We start from the raw sequence: 27,943 nt of genomic DNA, 5'->3' as shown, positions 1-27,943 counted from the left end.
CGTTTCTTCTTTTTGAAAACACTCCTCAACGCACCAGCAGATGATTTAAACATTCTTCAATCCATGTTTTCTTTTGGCTATTTTTCGGCCAAAAAAAACAAACAAAAAACTCAGACATCTCTGACAGAGTGATTACTGGAAACATTTTATTAGCCTATCAAATTAAATAAACTTATAATACAAGGTCTGATTATAATAAAGCCTATCATCAACATTATTAAATACAGTATTTTTTTGTGGTGTCTGGCAGCATTGGCAAATTTCAGTTTCTCTGTCAAGTGCAAGGAAGGTCCAAACCAAAAGGAAACCCTTATCAATATTCAAAGTGTGTGCTAATAAGAACGCAAAAAGGCTGCCTAATACTTGAAATAACACCCTGCTACAGCCTCGCTGAAGCCCCTCTGGAACGCCAAACGGCTCCAGAACACCGTCGGTTGTTTCTTTACTCAGTAAATTCAGCATCTGCTCCTTAGCTGACTCTCAGGTTCCACTCGGTATCAGGAGGACTGTGGATCTGCATGGCTGTGTGTTTGTCATGAGGCTGAGCGTTCTGCTTTAGTACCGAAACCTGGGAGGAAAAACAAATGGAGAACAGGGTCTTATTTTTAAAAACTGCAAAGTGACAAATATTGGAGCAAATCTTAGTGAAGAATAACTGTCCAATTAACTAACCATTCTTCTCACTTACAACCCCATCACCTAATTAATAACCATGGTTCAACTTAACGAGTTATCCAACCATCTGACCAATTAGTTTCTACCTATTCAACCAACAAAACCTCCCACTGTCTAACTTGTACCCTGTCCACACTAGGGATTTTGTACCGATACGATACTACTTTCGTACCGCAACACCTGTCCACACTAGCAACTATACCGGTACTGTAGCGGTATAAGGCCAAGTTTACATTAGACCGTATCTGTCTCGTTTTCTTCGTGGATGCACTGTCCGTTTACATTAAACCGCCTGGAAACGCCGGGAAACGGGAATCCGCCAGGGTCCACGTATTCAATCCAGATCGTGTCAGCTCCGGTGCTGTGTAAATATTGAGAATACGCGGATACGCTGTGCTGAGCTCTAGCTGGCGTCGTCATTGGACAACGTCACTGTGACATCCACCTTCCTGATTCGCTGGCGTTGGTCATGTGACGCGACTGCTGAAAAACGGCGCGGACTTCCGCCTTGTATCACCTTTCATTAAAGAGTATAAAAGTATGAAAATACTGCAAATACTGATGCAAATACTGCCCATTGTGTAGTTATGATTGTCTTTAGGCTTGCCATCCTTCCACTTGCAAGTGGTAAGTGATATGCGCTGGGATCACACACACAGTGGCTCAGTCCCGAATCGTGGCTCGTGCGCTTCACTCGCGCGCTCTGTGAGCTGCGCAAGGCCGGAGTGCGCACCCTCCAGAGGGCACTCGCTGTTCAGGGTGGAGTGATTTGGAACGCAGGATGCCTGCGGAGCCGAGCGTATCCGTGTACTGGTGTTGCTGTGTGCACGCGAATCGTGTATTGGCGTTGCTGTGTGCACGTTAATCGTTTTAAAAACGTTAATCTGATGATCCGCTGATATGGTCTAATGTAAACTTGGCCTAACTGTATCAGTACGAAACCCACAAATGTATGGGTTTCGTACCGGTACAGTATCGGTACTGTAGTGCTTCGCTGTAGTGTGGACAGATGAAGCGGCTCTGTATCGATACAAATATAATGCGCATGCACAATGAACCATTCCTACGTCTTCCGGCAATACGCACGTGCTTTCCAGCTGTAAATAAAACGTCAAAATGACCGTGGAGCTACATGGAGCAAAGAAAGGGGGGAAAAGGAGGGAGGAAGAAAGGAGGAAGAGGGGAAAAGGGAGAAAGTGAGGGAGGAGAAAGGGAGATTCGTTTTCTTTGTTTCTTTCTCAACTGCCTCGCGCGTTTTATACGATTCGACTGAATAAATGACCACCAGAAATACAGACTGTACATTGACAACAAAAAGCACACACACATTGTTTCATCCGCCATATTCTCGGAAGGAAGTTACTCGGTAACCACGGAAACATTTTGCGCACGCGCATTTCAACTTCCGCGAAAGAAAACTGCAAACATTTCTCGCTAGTGTGGACAGATGCACTAAACTGTACCGGTATACTTTGTATCGATACAGTTATACCACTTTCGTACCGGTATAAGTGTGAACACAGCATTAAACAACCACTTAACCGTGTAACAATTCAAATATCAACTCGGAGGATTATCAAAATATCCAAACTTACTCACCTACATCATTATCGAACCAACCAATATAACAATCTACTCTAACCATCTACCACCACGCAACCAGCCAACTGTCCAACCGTCCAACAACCCGTTATTTAACCACATAACAGCCACTGCTAATAATTTCATAACTAATCATCCAACCAATTCATTAGAACTAACATCTAATCGAATGGAACCATCGAACCTAAGGAACCACCCTCGAACCATTTAATTATAACAAGCGAGCCTCACTATCATGGGACATTCCACCGAATGGGTGCCATTTGCTTGTTGTACCACTCCCAAATTAAACTTAAATTTGTTATATCTTTTCAACACTGATTATAACAACACACACATTTAACTATTCAAAATGTGTATTGGTCAACCTCAGGCTACGTTATTTATTTTTTTACAAGGTTTGGAAGTCAAAGATGGCTGCATACTCTTTATATGAGTAACAGGACTGAGTTTTTAGCCTAGGATTAGCTAATACATGGAATTAAGCCACATGGCGTCATCGCTAATAGCATGACCACACTTGGCACATTCTAGTGATTTACCAAAAATCTGTATTTTTAAAATAAACAAATATCATCTAAGAAATAATTTAAGTAACAGGACAGTATGTTGACATTGACCTTATCAGTCAAAGTTAAAAAATCATCAAATATACAGAAAAGTAAATGAGAGAACTAACTTTTGGTCTTCCCATGGCCTTCAGAAGACACAGCTGATGTAACTTCCTGTTGAGCATGAGATTTATGGAATGCTCCAAATTTGTCAGATGGGGTAATATGTTTGGGTAACAGGACTGAGTGAAAACCCAGGGACACGACTAAAATGTGTATTTTAACTAAGATATTGTGGATTTCTTATGAAAAAAATAGATTTAAACCATGGATAGGATATGGAGTCACACAACAGTGCAAAAGAAATACTGTTTCTGAAGGATTTTAATCATAATATTTCATAGTTAAGTATAGAGTTAGAGTGCGGGGACAGGTAACACATGCTATTTTTCAGTGTTTTAGGTCGTTTTTATTAATCCTTACAATTATATATCTTAAATTTGAAATCAGATCAATGTGCAGGACATTCTGCGTAATAAGGAAATGTATTTTAAAAGTACATTTTTATGCGCATTTATACATATAATTTTCTAGGGACGGAAACGGCACTAATTCGGTGGAACGGCTCTCATATTAACCAGCGATCCTTTAAACCAACAGTAACTACCCACTCGCCAACTAACCAACATCCCACTCAACTCCTAACTATCCATCGAACCACCCATGTACTGTCTCACTAACCATCTGACTGACACAACCACCCACTCACCAACTAGTTAACCAGCAACTCTCCTCATCGACATGTCCATCCACTGAACACCCTGCCCGTCTAATTAACCAGTAAAACCAAAACCAACGACTTGCTGTCTAATCTAATTCGTCTACAGCAGCCGTATTAGTCGTTTATATTTATGAGAACTCGTATAAAAAAAAAAAAAGTGATGAAGATGAGAAGAAGCGTCGGTCTGAAACGCACCGGTAGTGAGTCTAGTGCGCAGTCGGGAACTGTCCGTGCGCAGACATGGACTGCTGAAGTTTTTCTTCTTTTGCTCTTCTGCTGTGGCAAAGCTACAAGAAATCCAACAGAAGATGGAACAGAAATCCAACTAACCAGAAAACCAGTTAAACCAACTGTAATACATTATCACTAGCTCCCTGACAGTACCGTCCTCTTCTCCATGAAGCTGGTGAGAAAGTCGTCGATCTCCATCTTTCCTTCCAGGAAGCTCTCGGCCGTCTCCTCGGACTCCTCCTCGGCCTGATGGGCCGCGACCTTTAACCTTGCCTGCAGAGCGCTCAGGCTGCAGCTCTGAACGAGGAGCGGGCGAGAGAGAGGTGAAGAGAGACAGACGTTCAGATTTTTTTTTTTTTTGGTCTGATGGTGTATTGAGTGAAGAAATCAGCCTATAGTTTACCTCACTGAGCTCATGCTGTCTCTGCATCTTGGTCTGGAACGCTGACTTCATCTGTGTCAGCTGCTCATACTGCGCGCGCACACACACACACACACACACACACACACACACACACACACACACCAAGGCACATGCTCAAACCACAAGAAGAAATCATATGACCGCATAACACCATGCAGTTAGTGTGTACTGTATTCCTTAAAGGTGCGGTGTGTGTGTGGACTCACTTTGTACAGCATCTCCTGTCTCTTCCCTTCCAGCTGAGGTTCCAGCTGCAAATTTTTTTCTGCACAAACACAATGACCACATATTTCACATTCAGTACACACACACACACACACACACACACACACACACACACACACACAGCTGCTTGTGTATCGACTCACTGGCCACAGTGATGATGTTGTTCGCCAGCTCTTCTTTATCACTGGAGACCTGCTTGAGCTGAGGCAGACTCGCAAAACACTCCAGCAGCACATCTTCGCTATCGTTCATGTCCTTCAGCTGAGACACACTGCATACGCGCACACACACACACGCTCTGGTATTAGAGCCCTGCACTCCCGCAGGAGTCCCGCGGGACCCGCCGCAAAGCAGTGCGGCGCGGGACAAATTTTGAAAGCTCATTGCGGGCGCGACCGGAAGTGCACATATGCGCGTGCGGGTGGGAGCGGGAGTGCACATATGCGGCGCGGGCAGGAGTGGTGATAAGCTGCAGTCCCGCTAACTAAAATTTATAAGCTATTAATTTGTGTCTATCATATATAATTTGTGCTGGATATTTTATTTGGCATTAATAAAAACATTTTAAGATGCCTAAATTTACAGAGAGAGTCAGATTGCCAGATTGAGTGAGGAATGGCATCTTAAATTTGCCATTGATCACCCTAACGGGAAATTCTTTGATCACTCTAATGACTCGCAGTTCACACCCAGCTAGCAAGAGAACCATGAATGAAGTGATTTACTGCTTGAGTTACGTAGTGTCTCTAATAATAATTAGTGCTGTCAAGCGATTAAAATATTTAATCGCGAATCGCACATTTTTATCACATGAGAAACCATTGTAATTCTCTGATCAGCATAAAAAAGTGAATGGGCTTGCTTTGTACCAATGGTGGTGTGTGGTGTTTTTTTTTTTATTGCAAAGCAGAGCTAGTAAGAGAAGTGAATTGATTTACTGCTTGAGTTAGTCTACAATTTTAATCAGAGAGACAGATTACACAGTGACGGTAGGCTTGACTCAATGCTATCCCAGAAATCCTTCCTGTAATATGCAAATTTGGCCGCCTCTGATTGGACAGCCAAATTTGCATATTACAGGAAGGATTTCTGGGATAGCATTGAGTCAAGCCTACCGTCACTGTGTAATCTGTCTCTCTGATTAAAGTTGTAGACTAACGCAACAAGTAAATCAATTCACTTCTCTTACTAGCTCTGCTTTGCAATAAAAAAAAAAGAAGAAAACACCATTGGTACGAAGCAAGCCCATTCACTTTTTTATGCTGATCAGAGAATTACAATGGTTTCTCATGTGATAAAAATGTGCGATTCGCGATTACATATTTTAATTGCTTGACAGCACTAATTATTATTAGAGACACTACATGCTGAATTCAGAAAGAAGGTAAATAATAACAAACGTGAGCTGTAGATATTTATGCTCAAATCCACTCAAAGTAGGGGGCGGGGCACCATCACGCTGTGTCAAGACAAGAACTTTCTTGAGAAATAACGCGAACGTCTGCATCATGCGGGATTTGCGGGCGGGAGCGGGACAAAATATGGTAGGCGCGGGTGGGAGCGGGACTGAAAATCATAATTTTTTTGTGGGCGTGGGCGGGAGCGGGACTGAAAATCATAATTCTTTGCGGGCGCGGGCGGGAGTGGGACTGCACAATGCGGGCGCGGACGGGACTGAAAAATCCGACCCGCGCAGACCTCTATCTGGTATTTGCTAAGCCTCGCCGTTTTAAGTTCGTCATAAACTGTTTCATGGTTTCCTAATAGGGAATAAAATGTAGCTCATTAATAATTAATGAATATGCATAAACACGCAAATCAGTTACAAGGTGTTTAAATTAAAGTTGAAACGTGCGTGTTATTCACCGGCGTAAAGGGGAACTGAAGGCAAATTTTTTTTACAGCCCCAATTCCAAAAAAGTTGGGACACTGTGTAAAACAAATACAGAATATGACAATTTACAAATCATGGAAACCCTATATTTCATTGAAAATAGTGCAAAGACAACATATCAAATGTTGAAACTGAGAAATTGCATTGTTTTTTGAAAAATATATGCTCATTTTGACATTGATGTCAGCAACAGATTTTAAAAAAGTTGGGACAGGGGCAACAAAAGACTGAAAAAGTTGTGTAATGATAAAAAATAATAATTTGGTTAACTGGCAACAGGTCAGTAACATGATTGGGGAAGAACATCCCAGAGAGGCTGAATCTCTCAGAAGCAAAAGATGGGGCAGGGTTCACCATTCAGTGGAAAAACTGCGTAGGCAAACAGTGCAACAATTTAAGAATAACGTTCCTCAATGTAAAATTGCAGAGAATTTGGGGATCACATCATCTATGGTCCATAATATCATTAAAAGATTCAGAGAATCTGGAGAAATCTCTGTAGACAAGAGACAAGGCTGAAAACTGACATTGGATGCCTGCGATCTTCAGGCCCTCAGGAGACACTGCATTAAAAGCAGACACGTGTCTGCATTGGAAATCACTGCATGGGGTCAGGAATGCTTGAGGAAACTATTGTCTGTGAAAACAGTTAATTACTGCATCCACAAATGCAAGTTAAAACCAGATATAAACAATATCCAGAAACACTGCCACCTTCTCTTGACCCGAGCTCTTTTTTGATGGACTGAGGCGAAGTGGAAAATTGTCCCGAGGTCTGATGAATCAAAAGTAGAAATTCTATTTAGAAATCATGGGCACCACGTCCTCCAGGCTAAAGAGGAGAGGGACCATCCGGCTTGTTATCAGTGTACAGTTCAAAAGCCAGCATCTGTAACGGTATGAGGGGGCATTAGTGCACATGCCATGGGTAGCTTGTACATCTGGGAAGGCATCATTAATACTGAATGATATTTACACGTTTCAGAGCAATATGCTGCCATCCAGACAAAATGTTTTTCAGGGAAGGCCTTCCTTCTTTCAGCAAGACAATGCCAAACTGCTTTCTGCACATATTAAAACCGCATGGCTCCGTAGTAAAAGAGTCAGGGTGCTAAACTGGCCTGCCTGCAGTTCAGACCTGTCTCCCATTTATGATGATGCCCTTTATTGTCACTAGTCACATGTACCAGCGAAATTAGCCGTCAACCTGTCCGTACATATATAACATACAGTTGACATAGGGTAGACAGGACAGGAAGACAGGAATAAAAATAAAAAGAAAAACACAACATGAGAGAGATAAGGAAAAAAAGAACACCCCCACACTATGCTCCTGTCAGGAATACAGTGTGGGAACATTTAAAAAAAAAAACTTGCATAAGCACAACTACAACACAGGTACACTTTAAACACGGGACTTGAGGGGGGGAGTAAGGGGGGGAGGAGGTAATCCAGCGCAAGCAAGCAGCCGTCCGCTCCTGCAGCCATGAAGGCGCTAGTCACACACCCGCTTGTCACACTGGAGGTAAAAATGGCGACCGCGGAGAGTTAGAGAGGAATGCGAGGAATGAGAGCGTCTCCCGGCATTGACCTTCAGGGGGAAATGTTTTCTCAGCAACGGCCTAAAACAAAGCTGGTGCTGTCTCAGGGCGCCGAATGTCGATAAGATATGAATTGTTTGGTCTTTCCAGACGCAAGTCTTTGCACGTCCTCACCGCTCGTCTATATCTGTCCATTCTGTTCAAATTCATCTCCGAAAAACGTATTCCTTGCAAAGCTGGAAGCTGCTCCGAGATAACAACCATTTTGTGGTTAAAGTTTTGAATGTCCACAGTTCGAGTGCCAACAGCTTTGCCCACCACTCCAATATAGGGCAGCTTTGTGGGGCTTTGAACAGCTGTCACCGTTGTCTGATTTCCTCGATATACCAGGGCAATGCCTAATCCAATCAGCAAAAGTCCTGTAATCATGGTTCCGAATAGGTAGATATCTTCAATGTCCTCCAGAGAAAGAATCGCCAGGCACACGACCCGCCAACGCTCCCATGCATCCATCGTGTAACCAGCCGCAAACGTTCCGGCAAGACAAATGGGTTCCCCCGAACCCAAAACTGTGTCAATTTCGTTAGGAGACCAATTTATCAATTCCATACTTTTTTAGTTTAGAAAGTAATGCAGGAAGAGTCTCTTCAAAAGCAGACGAGACAAAACATAAAAGCACAAGCAGGGAAAAAAGGAGGGAGGGGGAGAGCAGAAAAATGCGACCGCCTTCCGTGGAAGCACGGAGAAAAAAACCCCCAAAAAAACATTTAAAACATTTGGCGCATTATGAAGTGCAAAATATGACAAAGGAGACCCCGAACTGTTGAGCAACTGAAATTGTATATCAGGCAAGAATGGGACAACATTTCTCTTTCAAAACTACAGCAATTGGTCTCCTCAGTTCCCAAACGTTTACAGAGTGTTAAAAGTAGAGGTGATGAAACACAGTGGTGAACATGCCCCTGTCCCAACTTTTTTAAAGCGTGTTGCTGACATCAAATTCAAAATGAGCATATATTTTTCAAAAAACAATAAAATTTCTCAGCTTCAACATTTGCCATGTTATCTTTTTACTATTTTCAATGAAATATGGGGTTTCCATGATTTGCAAATTATTGCATTCTGTTTTTCTTTACAGTTTACACAGCATGCCAACTTTTTTGGAATTGGGGTTGTATTAGCACAATTCTATTTCTCATTTTATTAAATATCGGAATGCATTTCTGACAGCTGTTTTGTCGCTGCTATAGTGAGTAATGAGTGTTTGAAATATGCTCTGTAATATATCAGTCCGGATGTCGAAGCAGTTGCTGTTAAACGAGATTCGTTGAGACCTGTGCGAGACGTTGTAGGATGGAAGTAAAATGTACGGCGGAAATCAAAGTGGCCAACGTTGTCAAAAGACGCGCGCGCCCTCTTTCGAATGCTGACGTAATCGAGCCGAAAATTTTGTTTGTTTTGATAGCAATCAGGAAAGTTTGGAAAAAAAAAAAAAAAAAAAGGAGGCGGCAGTAATCGTCATTTAAACTCGTTTTTGTGCAATATTTCGTTTGGAAAACAGTTTTCACAATGGCAGCGCTGACAGCTGGCTGACACTTGACGCTTCTAAGCAGGGCTTTGAACCGGTTCAAGGAACGAAAACGAAAACCGGGAACTTTTTCTATTTCACATGGAACAGAAACGAAACCAGAAACTTTATTATTTTTTATGTTCCGGAACAGAAATGCTTATTAAAAATAATGGTAACCGGTTAATACCGGTTTTTATTTCGTTCCTCAAAGTTTCCGCAGCCTACAAATAAAAAAGTCATTCTTCTCCTGCGCAAGTTTCTATGACCCGCTGGGGTTCACTTCCTGTGTGACGTTCGCTGACTGAATGGAGAGAGCGGGAGGGTGGACTACTATCACGCCTCCACATCTTAAATAAGAGGTAACTATTGCAGTCTATCGTTATTCAAAAAACGTCAATTTAAAACACGATATCAATATATTTGTCCACGTTAATGAGAGGCTCGCGAACATTAAATGACGTTAACCTCTGTTAGCCTATCAATGCATAGGGCCTGACTAGCCTTTGGTAACACACTAAATGAATTATCTTTAATTTTTGGCACTTTTTCTGTTTGTGTAGATGGGAAGACATACTGAGAATCCAAATCGCCAACATTTGAAATAATAACTGTTTTGAATTATTTCTTGTCTTATTTAATGAAGGTTGTAATAGAATTAGCCTACATTTGGCTTAAGCTGGATGAGACAGAGACATCATTTTATAGCCATTTGTTAAACAGCTGGCAGGGAACGTAATTAACCGTTCCGGGAACGGAATTTTTTTGTTCTAACCGGTTCGGGAACGCCTATTTAATGGTGGAACCCAAAACCAGAAACGTTAAAATTCCGTTTCTGTTCGGAACGGACCAATAGGAAAAAAATTCTGGTTCAAAGCCCTGCTTCTAAGTCACGTGAAGATCGCGCGGATAAGCGACACCTGCTGTGGACCAAATGAACCAAATTCAACATGGCTGAAAACCGAATAAGCCAATAAGTATAATATTTAATTGCAATTCGTTGCCAATGAGTCACGATATAAGGTTACTAAAACCAAAAACGTAACTGAATAACACGTTAATTAAGAAATAACGCAAGTTTAAAGGAGAACTGAAGTCATTTTTAAGGTCGGTCCGTATAGGGAAAAACTGTGACTGAGGTCTGCAAAATACTGACCAAGGCCAAAGTCACAGTTTTTCCCTATACGGACCGACCTTAATCTGGCAAATAACTTATTTTCTCCACTATAAAATAACTGATTCTTCAGCGTTTCTGGAAAAAAATAAATAAATAAAAAATGTGCAAAACCGACGACGACAATAGCGAAGAAGGCTTTATAACGGCGAACAGGGCACCGTTTGTTGTTGTTTGCTTGTGCTTTTGGACTGAAAGCTCTGCCAGGACCTTCGCCATTACAGACTTCTGAGCCTCTTTCGGTGACCCAAACCAGCACTTCTTTCCCAGTTTCGCTGTCACGTTGGAGCTGTACCTCTCCCCATTTCATCATTTTGTTTCGTCTTTAGCGCTGAATCTGAAATGCAGCGCAAGGAGCCATTAAACAGTTCGCTGTAGAAACTCGGGGTTCTGCTCGCCAAATTCACCATTTTCAGATCTTCCTCCGCCTCGGTCAGTGGATGAGCCGCTTGAGGGTGATTACCCTTTCCAAATTCATGAACTATCTGCCTTTTTCTCGACGACAGAGCCTCCCTGGATTTCGAAAGCTCTTTACCGTTAAGGATATCCAGCTTTGAACCGTGGTCGTTAAGATGGCGCTGAAGACTGCGATGAAATGCTGTCAGGGTAGTGGGCTCGTAATGGCTGCCATCTTTCTTCATTTCCATGAAGAAGCGGCAGATAAGGACGATGAGCTCTTCCCCAGGTATGTCTTCGATATTTCTGTGTTCACCGAATGATCGCAGCTGCCTTTTCCACGTGTTAATCGTCCCAAGCAGTTTTCTTTTTCATGTTTTCTGGCCTTTGTTGCTCGATAAAATTCTGAACTTCGCTCATAAATTCTTATTGTTTCACTTTTTCCTGGGATTTCTCTTTTTCATCAGGATAGTAAAGTTTACTTTCGTTGTGCTGTTCGTCTTGGTCTGAAGTAGAGGTCTGCGCGGGACAGACTTTTCAGTCCCGCTCCCGCCCGCATTGTGCAGTCCCGCTCCCACCAAGAATTATGATTTTCAGTCCCGCTCCCGCCTGCCATATTTTGTCCCGCTCCCGCCCGCAAATCCCGCACGATGCAGACGTTCGCGTTATTTCTCACGAAAGTTCTTGTCATTGGCTTGGGGAATTAAACATGCTGAGCTTAGCTGAGCTCTCCACTGACCGATCCTTCATTTATTGTAAGTTTATTGTTTAGACTCTGACATTCTGCTGACACATTCCAAGTTGAGCGCTGCATGCGCTCATGATTGACAGCTCTCGCTTTGATTGACAGCTCTCGCTTTGATTGACAGCTCTCGCACTCCCACTTCCGAGTCTGTGGCGTTATGATTCCAACCGCGATTTCATTCTCCTCTCATATGAAGTGCTACGCAACCACAACCAGCTCCTGATTATACACTGTCTATTTCTAGCTTTAAATTGAACAATCTGTGCGATACACAGTCCTTTTTAAGACTAGTTAATACTTTTTAATACTTAGGACTAATACTCGACTTTTTAACGGTAAATGTACCTCTTTTTAAAGCAGCACTTACTTCTGAAGCACTGTGAGCTTCACTAGAGGAGCTCTGCTCTTCTGCCATGATCGGAGATCTCAAACACGGAAGAGCGGAAAGGAATCGGAAACGTACGCGAGATTAGACCACATCCGCAAATTTAGGCATCTTAAAATGTTTTTATTAATGCCAAATAAAATATCCAGCACAAATTATATATGATAGACATAAATTAATAATTTATAAATGTTATTTTAAACATGTTTTTAGTTAGCGGGACTGCAGCTTATCACCTCTCCCGCCCGCAATGAGCTTTCGAAATTTGTCCCGCGCTGCACTGCTTTGCGTCGGGTCCCGCGGGACTCCCGCGGGAGCGCAGGGCTCTAGTCTGAAGCCGTTTTTTTAGTGCTGCTGTCGGGAAATTACACCGAAAAACTCGCAACTGTTCAACATAGGGCTGCTCGATTATGGAAAAAATAATAATCACGAATATTTCAGTCAATATTGAAATCACGATTATTCAAACGATTTTTTGAAACAATGCATTTATTCAGCATTTCTCTTTAAAAAAAAAAAAACTCTGTTATTGATCATTTACGTTCACCTTTCTTTCAAACTGAAAATAAATATAGTCTAGAAAAACTTAAGTTTGCGATGTATAAAACAAAATAAAAATATTCTTTTGACATAAGACAGAGAAAAACAAATGTACATAGGCTGCATGTCTTTGGCTAAATAATATCCGATGGATGCTGTGAGTGCGTTGTGCCTCTCCGAACTCGTGGCATACGGAGTGGCATTGTAGAGAGTGGCTGAAATGGATGGCTGCATTGTCTTGCTGGTTGTGGCGGCATCGGCTTTATCTTTTTGTTTGTTTTTTATTGTTTCGTCGTGAATAACTTTATGGCTCAGTTTCAGGTGGTTGAAGAGGTTTGTAGTGTTGCCAAGAGGCGCAGATACTACCTTATTGCTAGGGCTGGGCACCGAAATTCGGTTCCTTCGTGGCACCGACCGAAATGTTACGGTTCTTCTGGGTATTGAAACATGCCTCGCCTTTCGGTTCCACGTTTCGGTTCCCAGAGGTTAATCACGTGTAAAGTGGAGTGGGCTCTGATCCGTGCTGGCGTGCTTATGACCCGATAATGCCACCTGTGATTGGCTGAAACGTTCGCGTGCATGAAAAAGCATGTTTCCCATGTTGTAGGGAGCGCTACTTTGTTGCGTCGTCAATGCCTACAAAATGCCGAAGTCGAAAGCTTGGTTATATTTTAGCAATAGCGATAACAATACTGCGCGGTGCAATATATGCGACAAGAGCATCACCTGCAAGTCAAGCAACACTTCAAATTTCCTAAAGCATTTGACGGTGCATGGAATAAATCTGAGAGCGGAGAGTTGCACCATCTTCTCTCACACACCAACTTATGCACCTTCGCCACCCCCGACTTCTCTGCAGGACGTTTTACCACCAGACTCGGATTCATCTGAAAGTACCGAGCACAGCGTCGTGTCTGATATTTCATCTGGTAAGTTGTTCCGTGAATTCCGTTGAACTGCTTTGTTTGTCACGGTAAGAGCTAGGTTGTTGTAAGTTTATGTATAGCTAACGGTACAGTAAGATATTAGCGCCTAACTTTGTTTAATGGCTATTAACTAGCCAAGTGAAAAGTTATCTAAATGCTAGCTTTTAAAATGTGCTCCATCATTGGGTAGGCTGCCTGTATGTGTGCGTGCGTGCATGAGTGTTATTTAAAAAAAATATTCACCTCCCTCTAGGCTCAAAAACTTAACGTATAAAACCTTCACAGCCTCTGCCCAGGTCCCTGATGTGAGGAGGAAAAGGCAGGCAGCTACCGTAAATCCATTCACACTAGCAGAAAAGGCCAAAATGACCAAAGAGAAACAAGCCGAGTGCCACAGGGCAGCGACACAGTTTGTGGTGAAAGGTTTGCTGCCTTTTTCTACAATGGAGACTCCGTGGTTTAGGTACTGTAAGTTGGCTGTACAGGATATTGTTGAATAAATCCTTCGTTTATATTTATCTGTAATCCTTTATCTAAATTAAGCCTAGATGTATTTTAAGTGATGTGTTTTTAAGCAATGAGAACATAACTGTTATTTTTGATGTTTTGTCTAATGTTTGTCAATTAGGGAGATGATAAGAACCCTTAACCCCAGCTATCAGCCCCCCAGCAGAGACATGCTGGCAAACACATGCATACCTGCCTGGTATGCAGCTGAGAAGGAAAGGGTCAAGACAGAATTGAAAGACGTCAGGGATGTGGCTGTAACCGCGGATGAGTGGACCAGTGTGGCACAGTGTGTGTGTGTGTGTGTGTTCTTTTTGCACTGGAAATAACTTGAATAAATATACTCCAATATGTGCAACAGAATGTGTAATGAAATTTTCATTTTTTCCAGGATTAATATTATAAATTAGGAATCGAAAAAGGTACCGTTCAGGAACCGGTATCGAAATGAAGGTATCAGTATCTCATCTCATTATCTCTAGCCGCTTTATCCTGTTCTACAGGGTCGCAGGCAAGCTGGAGCCTATCCCAGCTGACTACGGGCGAAAGGCGGGGTACACCCTGGACAAGTCGCCAGGTCATCACAGGGCTGACACATAGACACAGACAACCATTCACACTCACATTCACACCTACGGTCAATTTAGAGTCACCAGTTAACCTAACCTGCATGTCTTTGGACTGTGGGGGAAACTGGAGCACCCGGAGGAAACCCACGCGGACACGGGGAGAACATGCAAACTCCGCACAGAAAGGCCCTCGCCGGCCACGGGGCTCGAACCCGGACCTTCTTGCTGTGAGGCGACAGCGCTAACCACTACACCACCGTGCCGCCCCTGGTATCGGTATCGTAATCGAAAAATTTTGATCAATACCCAGCCCTACTTATTGCAAATCTTACACACGATGCGCTTCTGTTCCACGTCGGATTCTTCGAATCCAAAGTGATCCCATATTACAGACGTTTTTCGTCCCTTTTTGTCGACCAACCGATTCTGCCCTCCTTCTGTCATCTTGCGAGCCTACCTTGCGCCAAACAATTCACAATCTCTCCTCCTTTCAGCTGCGTGAGTGGAGAGCCATAGAGACACACACACCGCTTCCGCCGCCTGAGTGTTGTCGGCAAGTCTGCGCATGGGCCCGCGGGAAGGAAATGTATTGCGTGTGCGCGTCCCCGACAAATGGCAAAATAATCGTTTCAACTCGATTATATGAATTTTGAGATCGTTTGACACAAAAATCGAAATCGTGATCAAAATTTGATTAATTGCACAGCCCTAGTTCAACAATGAAGTTGCAACAGCGAAGCTGAACATCTCAGCCAAGATAAGCGAGCTCGGACCACGGTCAGAGATGGGAAAATACGGACTGTTCCGCGGCCTGGCAACAGCCAATCAGAATGCAGGATTTCTTACTGAGACTGCTGAGAAAATAATAAAAACACAGTTATCACGGCAAATATGGCTTGTTTCATTACTACCATTAACTACATTCACGATCTGGCTAAGCAGGATCGACATGATCCTGTTCCTAATTTGCATATCGAACCGTGACCGGGTCAAAGCGGTTGAGCTTACTTAGCGACATCACCAATCGAGCCCCGCCCCCAAATCAGTTTATACAGGTCTCTCTGTTCCATAGAGTGACGTGTGACTGTTTAGTACCAACATCTACAGTGCAGTGTCGGACAGTCTGTATTACCTCATCTCGGAAAGTTCTGGAAACGAGTCGGGGATTTCGGGCATCTTGTAGATGTGTCCGTTCAGTCCGGTCTGTGAAGGAAATCAGCCACATGGTCATGTGTGTAGTGATCATTAATAATTATACTTGGTGTAGATGAGTACAGAATAAACCACAGTGTGTTGGGCTGCTGGAGTAAAATCATTAAGGGCAGGGTGGTGTGATGAAGCGTTCTCTCGAGGTTAACACTGCCATGACACGATGTCTGCTGGACACGTCGCTGTGTACGAGCCGTTACTATGGAAACGACAACATGCTAGAAGTGTATTAAGCGCGTAGAGAAAATGAAAATCGACGCCAATCCTTCCGACCAATCGGAATCCAGGTTTTAAATACGATTAGGTAAAAGACGATGAGGTTCGACACGATCAGTGCAATAGCTAAAGGTTAGCTGCGAGTTTGACTGTGGGAGGGGGAAGGGCTTGGTGAAGAGCAGGACACTACCTGGGAGTCAGTCATGGGGACGGGCAGAGGGAGGTCCGTGATCAGCCCGTACGCTGGTGCTGGAGGACGGCTCGGCGTCTGCTGCATCTCTGCTCCCGGGGGTGGATTGAGAGGGGCGGGGACAACAGGCCGCTGGGGGTCCTGGCTCGGGAAGGTGGGGACAAAATGAAAGTTCTGTGGAGGGTACGGCGGCTTGTACATGCTGGAGGGACAGAACGTCAGAAAGAGGGATAAACATAAATAAAATATGAATATTAAAAAAAAAAAGTCTAAATATCATCTGATCATGTCATTTAAAACAAAGCTCATGAATAATTAATTCACTTTAGAAACCCTCTTAAAAGCACAAGACTCAAATTTCTAAAGATTTTAAATCCGCAAAACTCCTCCTCCTCCTCGTCTAAACCTGCCCAAATTCTGTTACCATAGCAACCATGATGAACATTCACCAGGTTGACACAGGCCTTCCAATTACATGAAACCTGTGACGGAGAACGTCGTAGGCGCCCAAATTAAGGTCAAGCGCCCAAAATATGCTACCAAAAGTGTATTTAAAATAAATAAAATGTTGATTAAATAAACTTGGCTGCATAAAACCCAATGTCTTGACTTTCTTCTTTAAAAACACCGAAATTAGCGAGAATTAGCGTGCATTTCTCGTAACTGATATGAAACCCGCGTCATTCCTATGTTGCTCCGGGTTCGTCGAACTCGCCGTAAGCCTTGCGCAGAGCACGAATCCTCCATCAACGGCGATCGGCACGCCATGATTTCGTGGAGGAGCGAGACTCTCGTACCAATGACCAGAGCGGGATTTCCATATTAGGTAAATCTTTCATGGCGGTTGGCAAACAGCTTTTAGGTGCATTACCGCCACCTTCTGGACTGGAGTGTGAACCAGAATGTTTACGACCCTATTGTGCTAAATTCTCCTAATAATTCCTGTATCATTTAAAAACAGCCCTATCGCCCACATTATCTGACCTCAACTGCAATATCTCTCTGATACCTAGTGTCATATGATTTAAAATCAGGTAAAAGACTGAATAAGAGAGAGCTATTCAGGACACTGTGTGTATTTAAGATACAGCCTGCATCTTAAATACACACAGTTGTGTAAGTGCGGGTGGAATCAGTGACTTGGAGCTTGGTCCTCTTGTTAATGATAGTCTTAGACACTGGCCTTTCATTTAAACTAAGATCTTTTACCCGACTACATGCTGTGAACTGTGCTGCCGATTCTTGTGATGTGACTGAAAACCCTTGTGTGTCGCAGGTCTGCTACAGGTTCGTCTCTTTGATGGCAACAGTGCAGAACTTGCTTTTTCATTCCCAGGCTCCTTTCCTCCAGGCTCTCCTCAGGCCCCAACACATCTTTTAAATACATGGATGCAAACGATGCGCCTTTTGGCGGATGCCGCCTTTTTCACGGCTGTCTGGGAGACTTGTGTGAATCGCGCAGATCCGATGAGGGGGTTTTTTTTTGGGGGGGGGGGGGGGGGGGGGGGGCGTTGGAGTGTCTGATTATAATTTCATCAAAGTAAATTCTGTATTAAAATTACTAAATGAGCAAATCCGTTACAGTCCATGAAACATCGGAAGTATAAGTATGAGAAGAAAACAGTAAATCAGAAAGCTGCGCACGTAAAGCCAATTACGTAACTTGCATTGGACTGATGGAAATCCTTGCGCGTGCAGTGAAGTGCAGCCGGCAGCAGATAATGGCGCGCAGCCAACTGGCTTTACGTGCGCAGCTTTCTGATTTACTGTTTTCTTCTCATACTTCCTATGTTTCATGGACTGTAACGGCATTTGCTTATTTAGTAATTTTAATACAGAATTTACTCTGATGAAATTATAAATCAGACACTCCAACGCCCCCCCCAAAAAAAAACTCATCGGATCTGTGCAATTCAAAAGGCGGCATCCGCCAAAAGGCGCACCATTTGCATCCATGTAAATACTAACTGTATTCTAATTATTTTTGTCAAATTACCCTGCATCACGACGGAAAAAGCCCAAATTCAGAAATACAGCGTGTAGCCCAAATTATGTAACTGAAAGGCCTGTTACAGGATACTGAACTACAGTACCTCGTTCAGGAGCCAAGTCTCAGAGTATGACATCGTCCAGTACTAATCTGCACATCGGACTCGCCTGTTCAAAAGGGGCGGAGCTTATTTTTGTGCAGTCATGAGTTCATACGTACAGTAGGCCCACCCCGAACCATTTTTAATATGGAAGTGTGTTATAAATAAAAAGTGGGAGGAGTTAACCATTTAAAAAAAAAAGGAGCAGCAAGAAGCGTACTCACAAAGGGAAGGATGGCGCACCGGACATCAGGACCGGCGGACTCTTCCAGAACTCATCCAGCAAGCTCTGGATTACTTTCCCGAGATCCGAGTGCATCCCGAACTAAAGCAGAACAAGAGACGAGATGAGAAAAATAAGGAGAGACGATAACGCCGTGGTTGTTCATACAGTGTTAATAAACTGTTTATGGATGTGAAAGTGCGCGAGGCTGTACGTTGGTGATGAGGGGGCTGGTGACCACGGTGCCGTTGTTCCCGTCTACAATATGATGACCGACAGGAGGATACACAGTGACGACGGGCTTCTCTTGCGGGAACTGCGGTGGAAGCAATCTATACACACACACACACACACACACACACACACACATATATTCTTCAATAAAAATCAAAAGTATTGGCACCCCGAGTTGCATCACGGCTCTGTTTAAGGATAAATTCTCTCGCTCACATGTTGACGCTGATGGTCGAGTTGTTGACGGTGAAAGGAATCCAGTACTCCACATCTTTCTGGATCTCTGCGATCCTGGTATAAGAACATGGATATGGGTCATGATGGAAACACACAATGAAGGTGGATACTATAGCGGTCACAGTTCAGTGATTACTGGTTTCTTCAGACTTTAGCGTTAGATTAAATTATTGTGTAATGGACACGTATCCCTTATATAGTGCATTTGTAAGGATTCTCACTTCACACCCCTGACGGTATGTTTTTTCAGAATCACTACTTTCTCATCAACATGGTGTTGTTCAGATAACCGAATCTCACACACATCATCTAGACATGTCACTACAGTTAGGCAGGTTAGATGAATAAAATAATAGTTATATAAATAAATATAACTATAAAATAACTATATAAATAATTCTTTTTTTCGCAGTCCAGTTTCCATCAAATCCTGCGCTCTGATTTGCTGGCGAGTGGGTCCGTACCCTATGGTATGGACCCCGGTTACAGACCTCTGCCGACTTGCTTGTTCACAACAACGAACATAGTAGCAATTTTTGTCAACATTTATCTTTTTTATAAGATTTATTTATAAAAGATGTTTATCAAAAATCTTGTAAATTTTTGCCAGCATTTCTCAGAAGAATAGCATTAATTTTACAGCATGGATAGCGATAACGACAGTGTTCACAGTGAAAGCGAGTTTTACTACCCTGAGGAAGAAGAAATAAAAGAAAACATTTCAGGAGAAAGCTAAAAACCTCTAACTGTTGCTAACGCAGAGCAAAAACATGGCTGAATCCTGAATGACTCAATTTTGTATAAATAGGGGACTACATAGGCGGCAAAATGTAGTTTTTTTCCTGCCATGGAAGTGCACTTGTATACCGAGGAGGAAGCCATTTGTATTACAGCCGTGAATGAGGATTCAAAATGGCGGCTCGGCTCGGTTTTCCCTTTCGGGCGCTCTCGTTTTCTGTTAGAATTTGGTAAAGAAAAAAATAAATATATTATTTACCAGCTTAAGGTCGTTCCATATGGTGAAATACCGTGACCTCGGCCCAGAGGGCCTCGCTCAGTACTTTCAAGACCTCGGTCACGGTATTTCACCATACGGACCGCCCAGCTGGTAAACACACACACACACATCGTCTGTGGATTTCCGCAGGACGAGGTTCTCTTCACCTACCCCAGTGAACATTCAGGGAAAGGACATTGAGATCGTTAGGAGCTACAAGTACCTGGGTGTTCATCTGAACAATAAACTGGACTGATCACACACACACACCCTGTACAAGAAAGTCCAGAGCAGACGCCACTTGCTGAGGAGGCTCAGGGTCCACTTCTGAACTCTTTTTATGACTTTGTGGTGGTATCAGCCATATTCTATGGAGTTGTCTGTTGGGGAAGCAGTATCACAACAGCAGAGAGGAAAAAAACTGAACAAACTGATTAGGAAGGCAGGATCTGTCCTGGGCTGTGCACTGGATGTAGTGGAGGAGAGGAGGATGTTGGCCAAGATGTCATTTTTAATGGCGAACACCTCCCATCCACTGCAGGAGACAGTAGCAGCACTGGGCAGCTCCTTCAGTGACCGGCTCCTCCATCTGCAGTGTGTTAAGGAGAGATCCAGCAGTTCCTTCCTCCCTACTGCTGAGAGACTGTACAACCGGCACCTCACCAAGCACAGCACCAGTCACTCCTCACAATAATCAACAATACTGTCCAGATCACTTCTACAGCCATAGAAACCCCTCTGAACGTATACTGTGTGCACTGATCATCAGCACTTTACAGCGAACTGCTAGCTACAGCACCCTCCACAATTATTGGCACCCCGGTTAAGATGTGTTAAAAGCCTTAAAATAAATTCAATGTTTATTGCAGAAGCATAATCGCACACTGGAAATTGTAACCCTTAACTCAAGTAAATTAAAAAAAAAAATCCCTGACTAAGAAATAATTTTCATAAAATCACCTGTTCCACAATTATTGGCACCCATAACAATTCCTAGAAAATAAATGTAATTGAAGCATTTCTGTCATTTCTACTGTAGTTTATAAAGTTGATCAGAGCATCTAGGAACCTTTAATTAGTAATTCATCACATCCTGTTTCCCTGGGGTATAGTATAAGTCAGGCAATGGCTACAAGAAAATAGCCACTCGCCTACACCGGCCCGTATCTACAGTCAGAGGAATCAACAAGAAGTTTAAAACAACTGGAACAGTGGCAAACAAGCCTGGACGAGGATGCAAGTTTATCTTGCCGCCATGCACAGTGAGGAGGATGGGAAGAGAAGTAAAATGTTCTCCAAAGCTCACTGTTAGAGAATTGCATCAAAGGGTAGCATCTTGGGCTCACAAAGTCTCCATAACAACCATCAGGCGCTATCGACATGCCAACAAGCTGTTTGGGAGGCATGCACAGAAAAAGCCTTTTCTCACTTACAAATGTAAACGTCCGGAGTTCGCTAAGCGGTACTAGGACAGTGTGCTTTGGTCAGATGAGACCAAGGTAGAGCTTTTTGGCAACAAACACTCTAATACATCACAAAAGATGAGTATGCGGAAAAGCACCTCATGCCCACTGTGAAGTATGGGGGAGGATCGGTGATGCTGTGGGCCTGTTTCTCTTCCAAAGGCCCCGGGAACCTTGTTAGGGTGCATGGCATCATGAACTCTTTGAAATACCAGGACATTTTAAATCAAAATCTGGTGGCCTCTGCCCAAAAGCTGAAGATGGGTCGTCACTGGGTCTTTCAGCAAGATAATGACCCTAAACATGTGGCCAAATCGACACAAAAATGGTTCACCAGACACAAAATCAAGCTCCTCCCATGGCCATCTCAGTCCCCAGACCTCAACCCAATTGAAAACCTGTGGGGTGAGCTGAAGAGGAGAGTGCATAGGAGAGGACCCGGGACTCTGGATGATTTAGAGAGATTGTGCAAAGAGGAATGGTCGGATATCCCTCTCTCTGTATTCTCCCATCTTGTGAAATGTTATAGAAGATTAAGTGCTGTCTTGTTGGCAAAAGGGGGTTGTACAAAGTATTAACATCAGGGGTGGCACACATGATTTCATGTAAAAGAATTATTTCTTAACGTGGGATTTTTTCCCCACTTAATAAATGCACTTGAATTAAAGGTTGGATTTTTCTCTTTTTTTGCATTGCTGTCCTATATTATTAAAAAAAAAAGAATTTATTAGAAGCCTAAGAACATATCTTAACGAGGGGTGCCAATAATTGTGGAGGGTGCGGTACACATGGTTAAAATGGCTCTTGTGCAATACGACCTAGGTAATACACTTATGTTAACTGGACAAACTACTGAACATCATGGACGACACCAGTCACCCTCTGCACACCGTCATCAGCAACCAGAGGAGCCTGTTCAGTGACAGAATGCTTCTTCCCAAGCGCAGGACGAACAGACTCAAAAACTCCTTTGTCCCTCACGCCATCAGACTGTACAACTCCTCTCTGGGGGGGAGGAGGGGTAACAGGAAGACAGAGGACGGGAAGGAGCAGTAGCCTAGCCTAACAATAAGCAATACCAGACAACGTGCAATATCTCTCCTGCTGGACTTTTTTCATATCTTTTTAATATATTTGTAGATGTAAATAATTAAATTTATTTATCTAGAAGTTTTCTAAGACTTAAAGTGCATATTCTGGACCAATTTCCTTTTCTTTTTTTAATATGAAAGTATGTCCCTTTACACACTCATCCAGAAGGGTAATTTTTCACAAGGCCATCTGTCTACAGCAGAAAAAAATAAAATAACAAAACGCATCTGGAAAAATGCTGCGAGAGCTTTGCACGGTTTCAGTGCACAGCCTGTGTAGACCAAGCGCTCCCATTTCTCTCTCATTGTCCGGTCTTTTGGGAAACGATGAGTACTAATCCCATCATGCTTGGTGTTGCCACACCCTCCTACGATACATCTGTTAACCATTTTAATAATTACGTGATAACGTTGAAGAAATTTGCCGACCTCTGGCGACTCACTCGTTCACAACAAAAACAAACATAGTAGCAATTTGTGTCAACATTTATTTTTATAAGATTTATTTATAAAAGATTTTTATCAACCTTATAAATTTTTGCCAGCATTTCTCAGGACAATAGCATTAATTTTACATCATGGATAATGATAACGACAGTCTTCACAGTGAACGCGGGTTTTACTACCCTGCCATGGAAGTGCACTTGTATACCGAGGAGGAAGCGCCAGCAGGCTGCGAGAGCTTTGCACGGTTTCAGTGCACAGCCTGTGTAGACCAAGCGCTCCCATTTCTCTCTCATTGTCCGGTCTTTTGGGAAACGATGAGTACTAATCCCATCAAGATTGGTGTTGCTACACCCTGCTACGATACATCTGTTAACCATTTTAATAATTACGCGATAACGTTGAAGAAATTTGCAGAAAACCACCAGGTCGTTTTCTCATAAACAAACCAGCGCTGACGTAGGATTCAGAGGGAGGCGTCCCGCACGCGACATCACGAAAATCAGTGTTTCCCGGGAAATCCAAATGCAAAGTTTTTTTCAGAGGCGGACCAATTCGCCTCAAATGGCTTGATTTCAACTGAATTTTTCTGGTATTGCGCAAGGAAAAAAATTGCAGAGAATGCAGAATGTTACAGATATTTGACCAAAGTTTAATATAAAATAGGAGAATTGCATTGATCTTGCTCCTGAATTTACCCGTGATATGCCCTTTAATTTATCTAGAAGTTCTCGCTTTTTTCTATTCTATTCTCTGTTTATCCTATTACGATGCTACTGGATTTTAATTTCCCTGAAGGAACCCTCCCACCCAAAGGGATCAATAAAGTTCTCTCCGATCTAATCTCAGTGCGGCACGGTGGTGTAATGGTTAGCACGGTCGCCTCACAGCAAGAAGGTTCTGGGTTCGAGCCCAGCGGCCGGCAAGGGCCTTTCTGTGTGGAGTTTGCATGTTCTCCTCGTGTCTGCACAGTCCAAAGACATGTGGTTAGGTTAATATGGGACGGCCTTGGGCTGGGGCGTCCTTGAGCGAAACACAACTCTGAACTGTTACCGCGGCTGCCACTGCTCTGGGCGTGTATGTGTGTTCACTGCTTCAGATGGGTTAAATGCAGAGAGGAAATTTCACAAGTGTGTGATGAATAAAGTTGTGCTTTCTTTTTCTCTGCAAGTTTGTAGTTTATTTATCCTTTTTTATATACTTGGTACTTTTGTACTACTCCTTCACTGCCTTAAAGCCTAGGTCACAACCGGACGTACGATTTTTTTGGCCGTGCGATTTCTGGCGTTTGCCAAATCGCTGCGTTTTTTTTGTTCATGGAGAAAGACGCACGTTGGCCATAAGCTTGTCTTGCAACCTGAAAAAAACGTAAGCGCCCGTAGAGTTTGTTTGACACGACAAAGAACCTCTGTGGCTGGTCTGCAGCCAGTCTACGGCTCGAAAATCAGCACGTCACACGCGCGCCCTCTGTGCGTTTCTTGCATGTAGACCGGCTGTAGGAGCACGTACGGCCGGTTGTGACCTAGGCTTAATACTTGGTACTTTTGTACTACTCCTTCACCACCTTAAGGGTTGTTTTACAATCAGGGTACAAAGTTTGTGTCACAGGGGTCCAAAATTCAAATCGATTCAAACTGGTTCTTGTACCAGTTTTTAAGTGAAGGACAAGTTAAAGAACAGATTTCAGGTAATTTTTTGACGTGTGTGTATGGTAGTTTTGTGTAATCTGCTATAAGATAAAGATGATTAAGTGTAGCTTTAAGCAGGGATGGGAGAAACAAATGAAGTGATTCTCGGAGAGGACGTTTTTTTTTTTTGATAATTCAGAATCCACTACTTCCATAGTGCTTTTAAATATAAGGCTGTAAGCTTTGTGTTAGTTGTCTCTAATATTTATGTCCCAATATCTTGACCACATTTTAGGATGAAAATAATCATTTTAGATATGTTATTTTATATTGAAAAATTAGCTGTCTCGGAGAGGACATTTTTTGACACAATTACATACTAATTTGATCAAAATAGCCTGAAAACTTACTGGCATTCAACATTAAAACTTAACTCTGTTTCCAATGATATGGAACCAAATATTTGTTTTATGGTATAAAGAATGATTTCAGTGCATCCCTTTTGGAGCTACCTGTGGTCAAAAAAGCACTTTTTCTAAAGGACACGAGTAATTTTGCTAAATATGACGTATATTGCCATAACATTCACCAAAAATAACGCTATCACCAATTTTTTTTTTTTGCATGGTAAATAGAGCCATCACAGGGCTACAATAAACAACCAAGCTTATTTAGTCAAGCCTTTTGATATTGAAGATAATAAGTGTTAAATGTGATTTTTAGCTTGCGTACCCTGATTGTAAAACAAGCCTTATCTTTTTCTCTTTATACAACCCCGATTCCAAAAAAGTTGGGACAAAGTACAAATTGTAAATAAAAACGGAATGGAATAATTTACAAATTTCAAAAACTGATATTGTATTCACAATAGAACATAGACAACATATCAAATGTCGAAAGTGAGACATTTTGAAATTTCATGCCAAATATTGGCTCATTTGAAATTTCATGACAGCAACACATCTCAAAAAAGTTGGGAGAGGGGCAATAAGAGGCTGGAAAAGTTAAAGGTACAAAAAAGGAACAGCTGGAGGACCAAATTGCAACTCATTAGGTCAACTGGCAATAGGTCATTAACATGACTGGGTATAAAAAGAGCATCTTGGAGTGGCAGCGGCTCTCAGAAGTAAAGATGGGAAGAGGATCACCAATCCCCCTAATTCTGCGCCGACAAATAGTGGAGCAATATCAGAAAGGAGTTCGACAGTGTAAAATTGCAAAGTGTTTGAACATATCATCATCTACAGTGCATAATATCATCAAAAGATTCAGAGAATCTGGAAGAATCTCTGTGCGTAAGGGTCAAGGCCGGAAAACCATACTGGGTGCCCGTGATCTTCGGGCCCTTAGACGGCACTGCATCACATACAGGCATGCTTCTGTATTGGAAATCACAAAACGGGCTCAGGAATATTTCCAGAGAACATTATCTGTGAACACAATTCACCGTGCCATCCGCTGTTGCCAGCTAAAACTCTATAGTTCAAAGAAGAAGCCGTATCTAAACATGATCCAGAAGCGTAGATGTCTTCTCTGGGCCAAGGCTCATTTAAAATGGACTGTGGCAAAGTGGAAAACTGTTCTGTGGTCAGATGAATCAAAATTTGAAGTTCTTTATGGAAATCAGGGACGCCGTGTCATTCGGACTAAAGAGGAGGAGGACGACCCAAGTTGTCATCAGCGCTCAGTTCAGAAGCCTGCATCTCTGATGGTATGGGGTTGCATTAGTGCGTGTGGCATGGGCAGCTTACACATCTGGAAAGACACCATCAGTGCTGAAAGATATATCCAGGTTCTAGAGCAACATATGCTCCCATCCAGACGACGTCTCTTTCAGGAAAGACCTTGCATTTTCCAACATGACAATGCCAAACCACATACTGCATCAATTACAGCATCATGGCTGCGTAGAAGAAGGGTCCGGGTACTGAACTGGCCAGCCTGCAGTCCAGATCTTTCACCCACAGAAAACATTTGGCGCATCATAAAACGGAAGATACGACAAAAAAGACCTAAGACAGTTGAGCAACTAGAATCCTACATTAGACAAGAATGGGTTAACATTCCTATCCCTAAACTTGAGCAACTTGTCTCCTCAGGCCCCAGACGTTTACAGACTGTTGTAAAGAGAAAAGGGGATGTCTCACAGTGGTAAACATGGCCTTGTCCCAACTTTTTTGAGATATGTTGTTGTCATGAAATTTAAAATCACCTAATTTTTCTCTTTAAATGATACATTTTCTCAGTTTAAACATTTGATATGTCATCTATGTTCTATTCTGAATAAAATATGGAATTCTGAAACTTCCACATCATTGCATTCCGTTTTTATTTACAGTTTGTACTTTGTCCCAACTTTTTTGGAATCGGGGTTGTATATTTTGCTGCTGTAACAATGCAAATTTACCCTTGTGGGATAATAAAAGGCTCTCTTATCTTAAACACGTGTGTGTGTGTGTGTGTGCACTTCGCATGCGAGCTAATTCTTAAAAATATTGCCAGTAGTGAGTAATAAGCTCTTGATGTGCCAGGAGAGTACCCAGTTCACTGCTAATCCTGTAATCCTTTAATCTGACTGTGGAACCGGATGTGAGGATTTAAAGGCACGCGGACATGCTAATTAGCCTATTAGCCTGTGTAAAAGACTTACGTGGAATGCGCAGCTTTAAGGGACTCGATCTGCCGCTGCCGTTGTTTCTGTAAACTGTTCAGAGGCGGAATCGCTCCAGAACCCTTCGACAACGGGAAAATCCAGTTCATCCTGAGACCAAGAGAACGAAATTAAACACAAACTTCCGCAGGTGACACAGCTTAGCCAATCATGCTAACAAGTTAGCAAACACTCGCTGTATCCTAGCAGAGCAGTTCACCTGAAACCAACCTGACATCCGGTGGATATTGTTATTATTATCATTAACTTGTCCTGGACTGCCTTTCGGACATGTTCGGCTCGAAAAAAGCTGGTTATAATGCGTTATAACGCAAATGAGAACCAAGCTAACGTCAAACCAGATCGGAAGACAAACAAGCAGTGACGCGTTAGTTTTGCGTCACAGGCAGACAGGACGACAAGTCCCGCCTCCTGCGCTGTGATTGGCTAATCAATCAATCCATCCGCGCAGGCTTGCTGGATGGTGAACGCCCACCGAATCTTCTCAAACTGTCCCTCTGAAAGGCTGCTGCACCGT

At 42.8% G+C, this 27,943-nt stretch overlaps 1 protein-coding gene across 2 annotated transcripts; it reads right to left on the bottom strand.

Annotated features, from left to right (window-relative positions):
* Positions 1 to 126: 126 nt before the first annotated feature.
* On the bottom strand, positions 127 to 27,799 carry vps37a (VPS37A subunit of ESCRT-I). Of its 2 annotated transcripts, none has more exons than XM_060916759.1 (13): positions 27,626 to 27,799; positions 27,406 to 27,516; positions 19,112 to 19,186; positions 18,876 to 18,993; positions 18,663 to 18,763; positions 16,349 to 16,550; positions 15,866 to 15,936; positions 4,633 to 4,760; positions 4,471 to 4,529; positions 4,244 to 4,312; positions 3,994 to 4,137; positions 3,805 to 3,896; positions 127 to 568 (listed from the first exon to the last, which is right to left on the bottom strand). In XM_060916759.1, the coding sequence occupies exons 1-12, from the start codon at positions 27,667 to 27,669 to the stop codon at positions 3,816 to 3,818; spliced, it is 1,203 nt and encodes a 400-aa protein (XP_060772742.1). In that variant the 5' UTR covers positions 27,670 to 27,799; the 3' UTR covers positions 127 to 568; positions 3,805 to 3,815. The 2 variants fall into 2 exon arrangements, with proteins under 2 accessions (XP_060772742.1, XP_060772743.1); XM_060916760.1 differs by having other exon boundaries at positions 27,637 to 27,799.
* Between the last annotated feature and the right edge of the window lie 144 nt (positions 27,800 to 27,943).

Source organism: Neoarius graeffei, chromosome 3, assembly GCF_027579695.1.
Source record: "Neoarius graeffei isolate fNeoGra1 chromosome 3, fNeoGra1.pri, whole genome shotgun sequence".
Taxonomy (NCBI): Eukaryota; Metazoa; Chordata; class Actinopteri; order Siluriformes; family Ariidae; genus Neoarius; species Neoarius graeffei.
The sequence above is the reverse complement of the archived record's forward strand: the minus strand, read 5'-3'. Positions and strand labels throughout refer to the sequence as shown.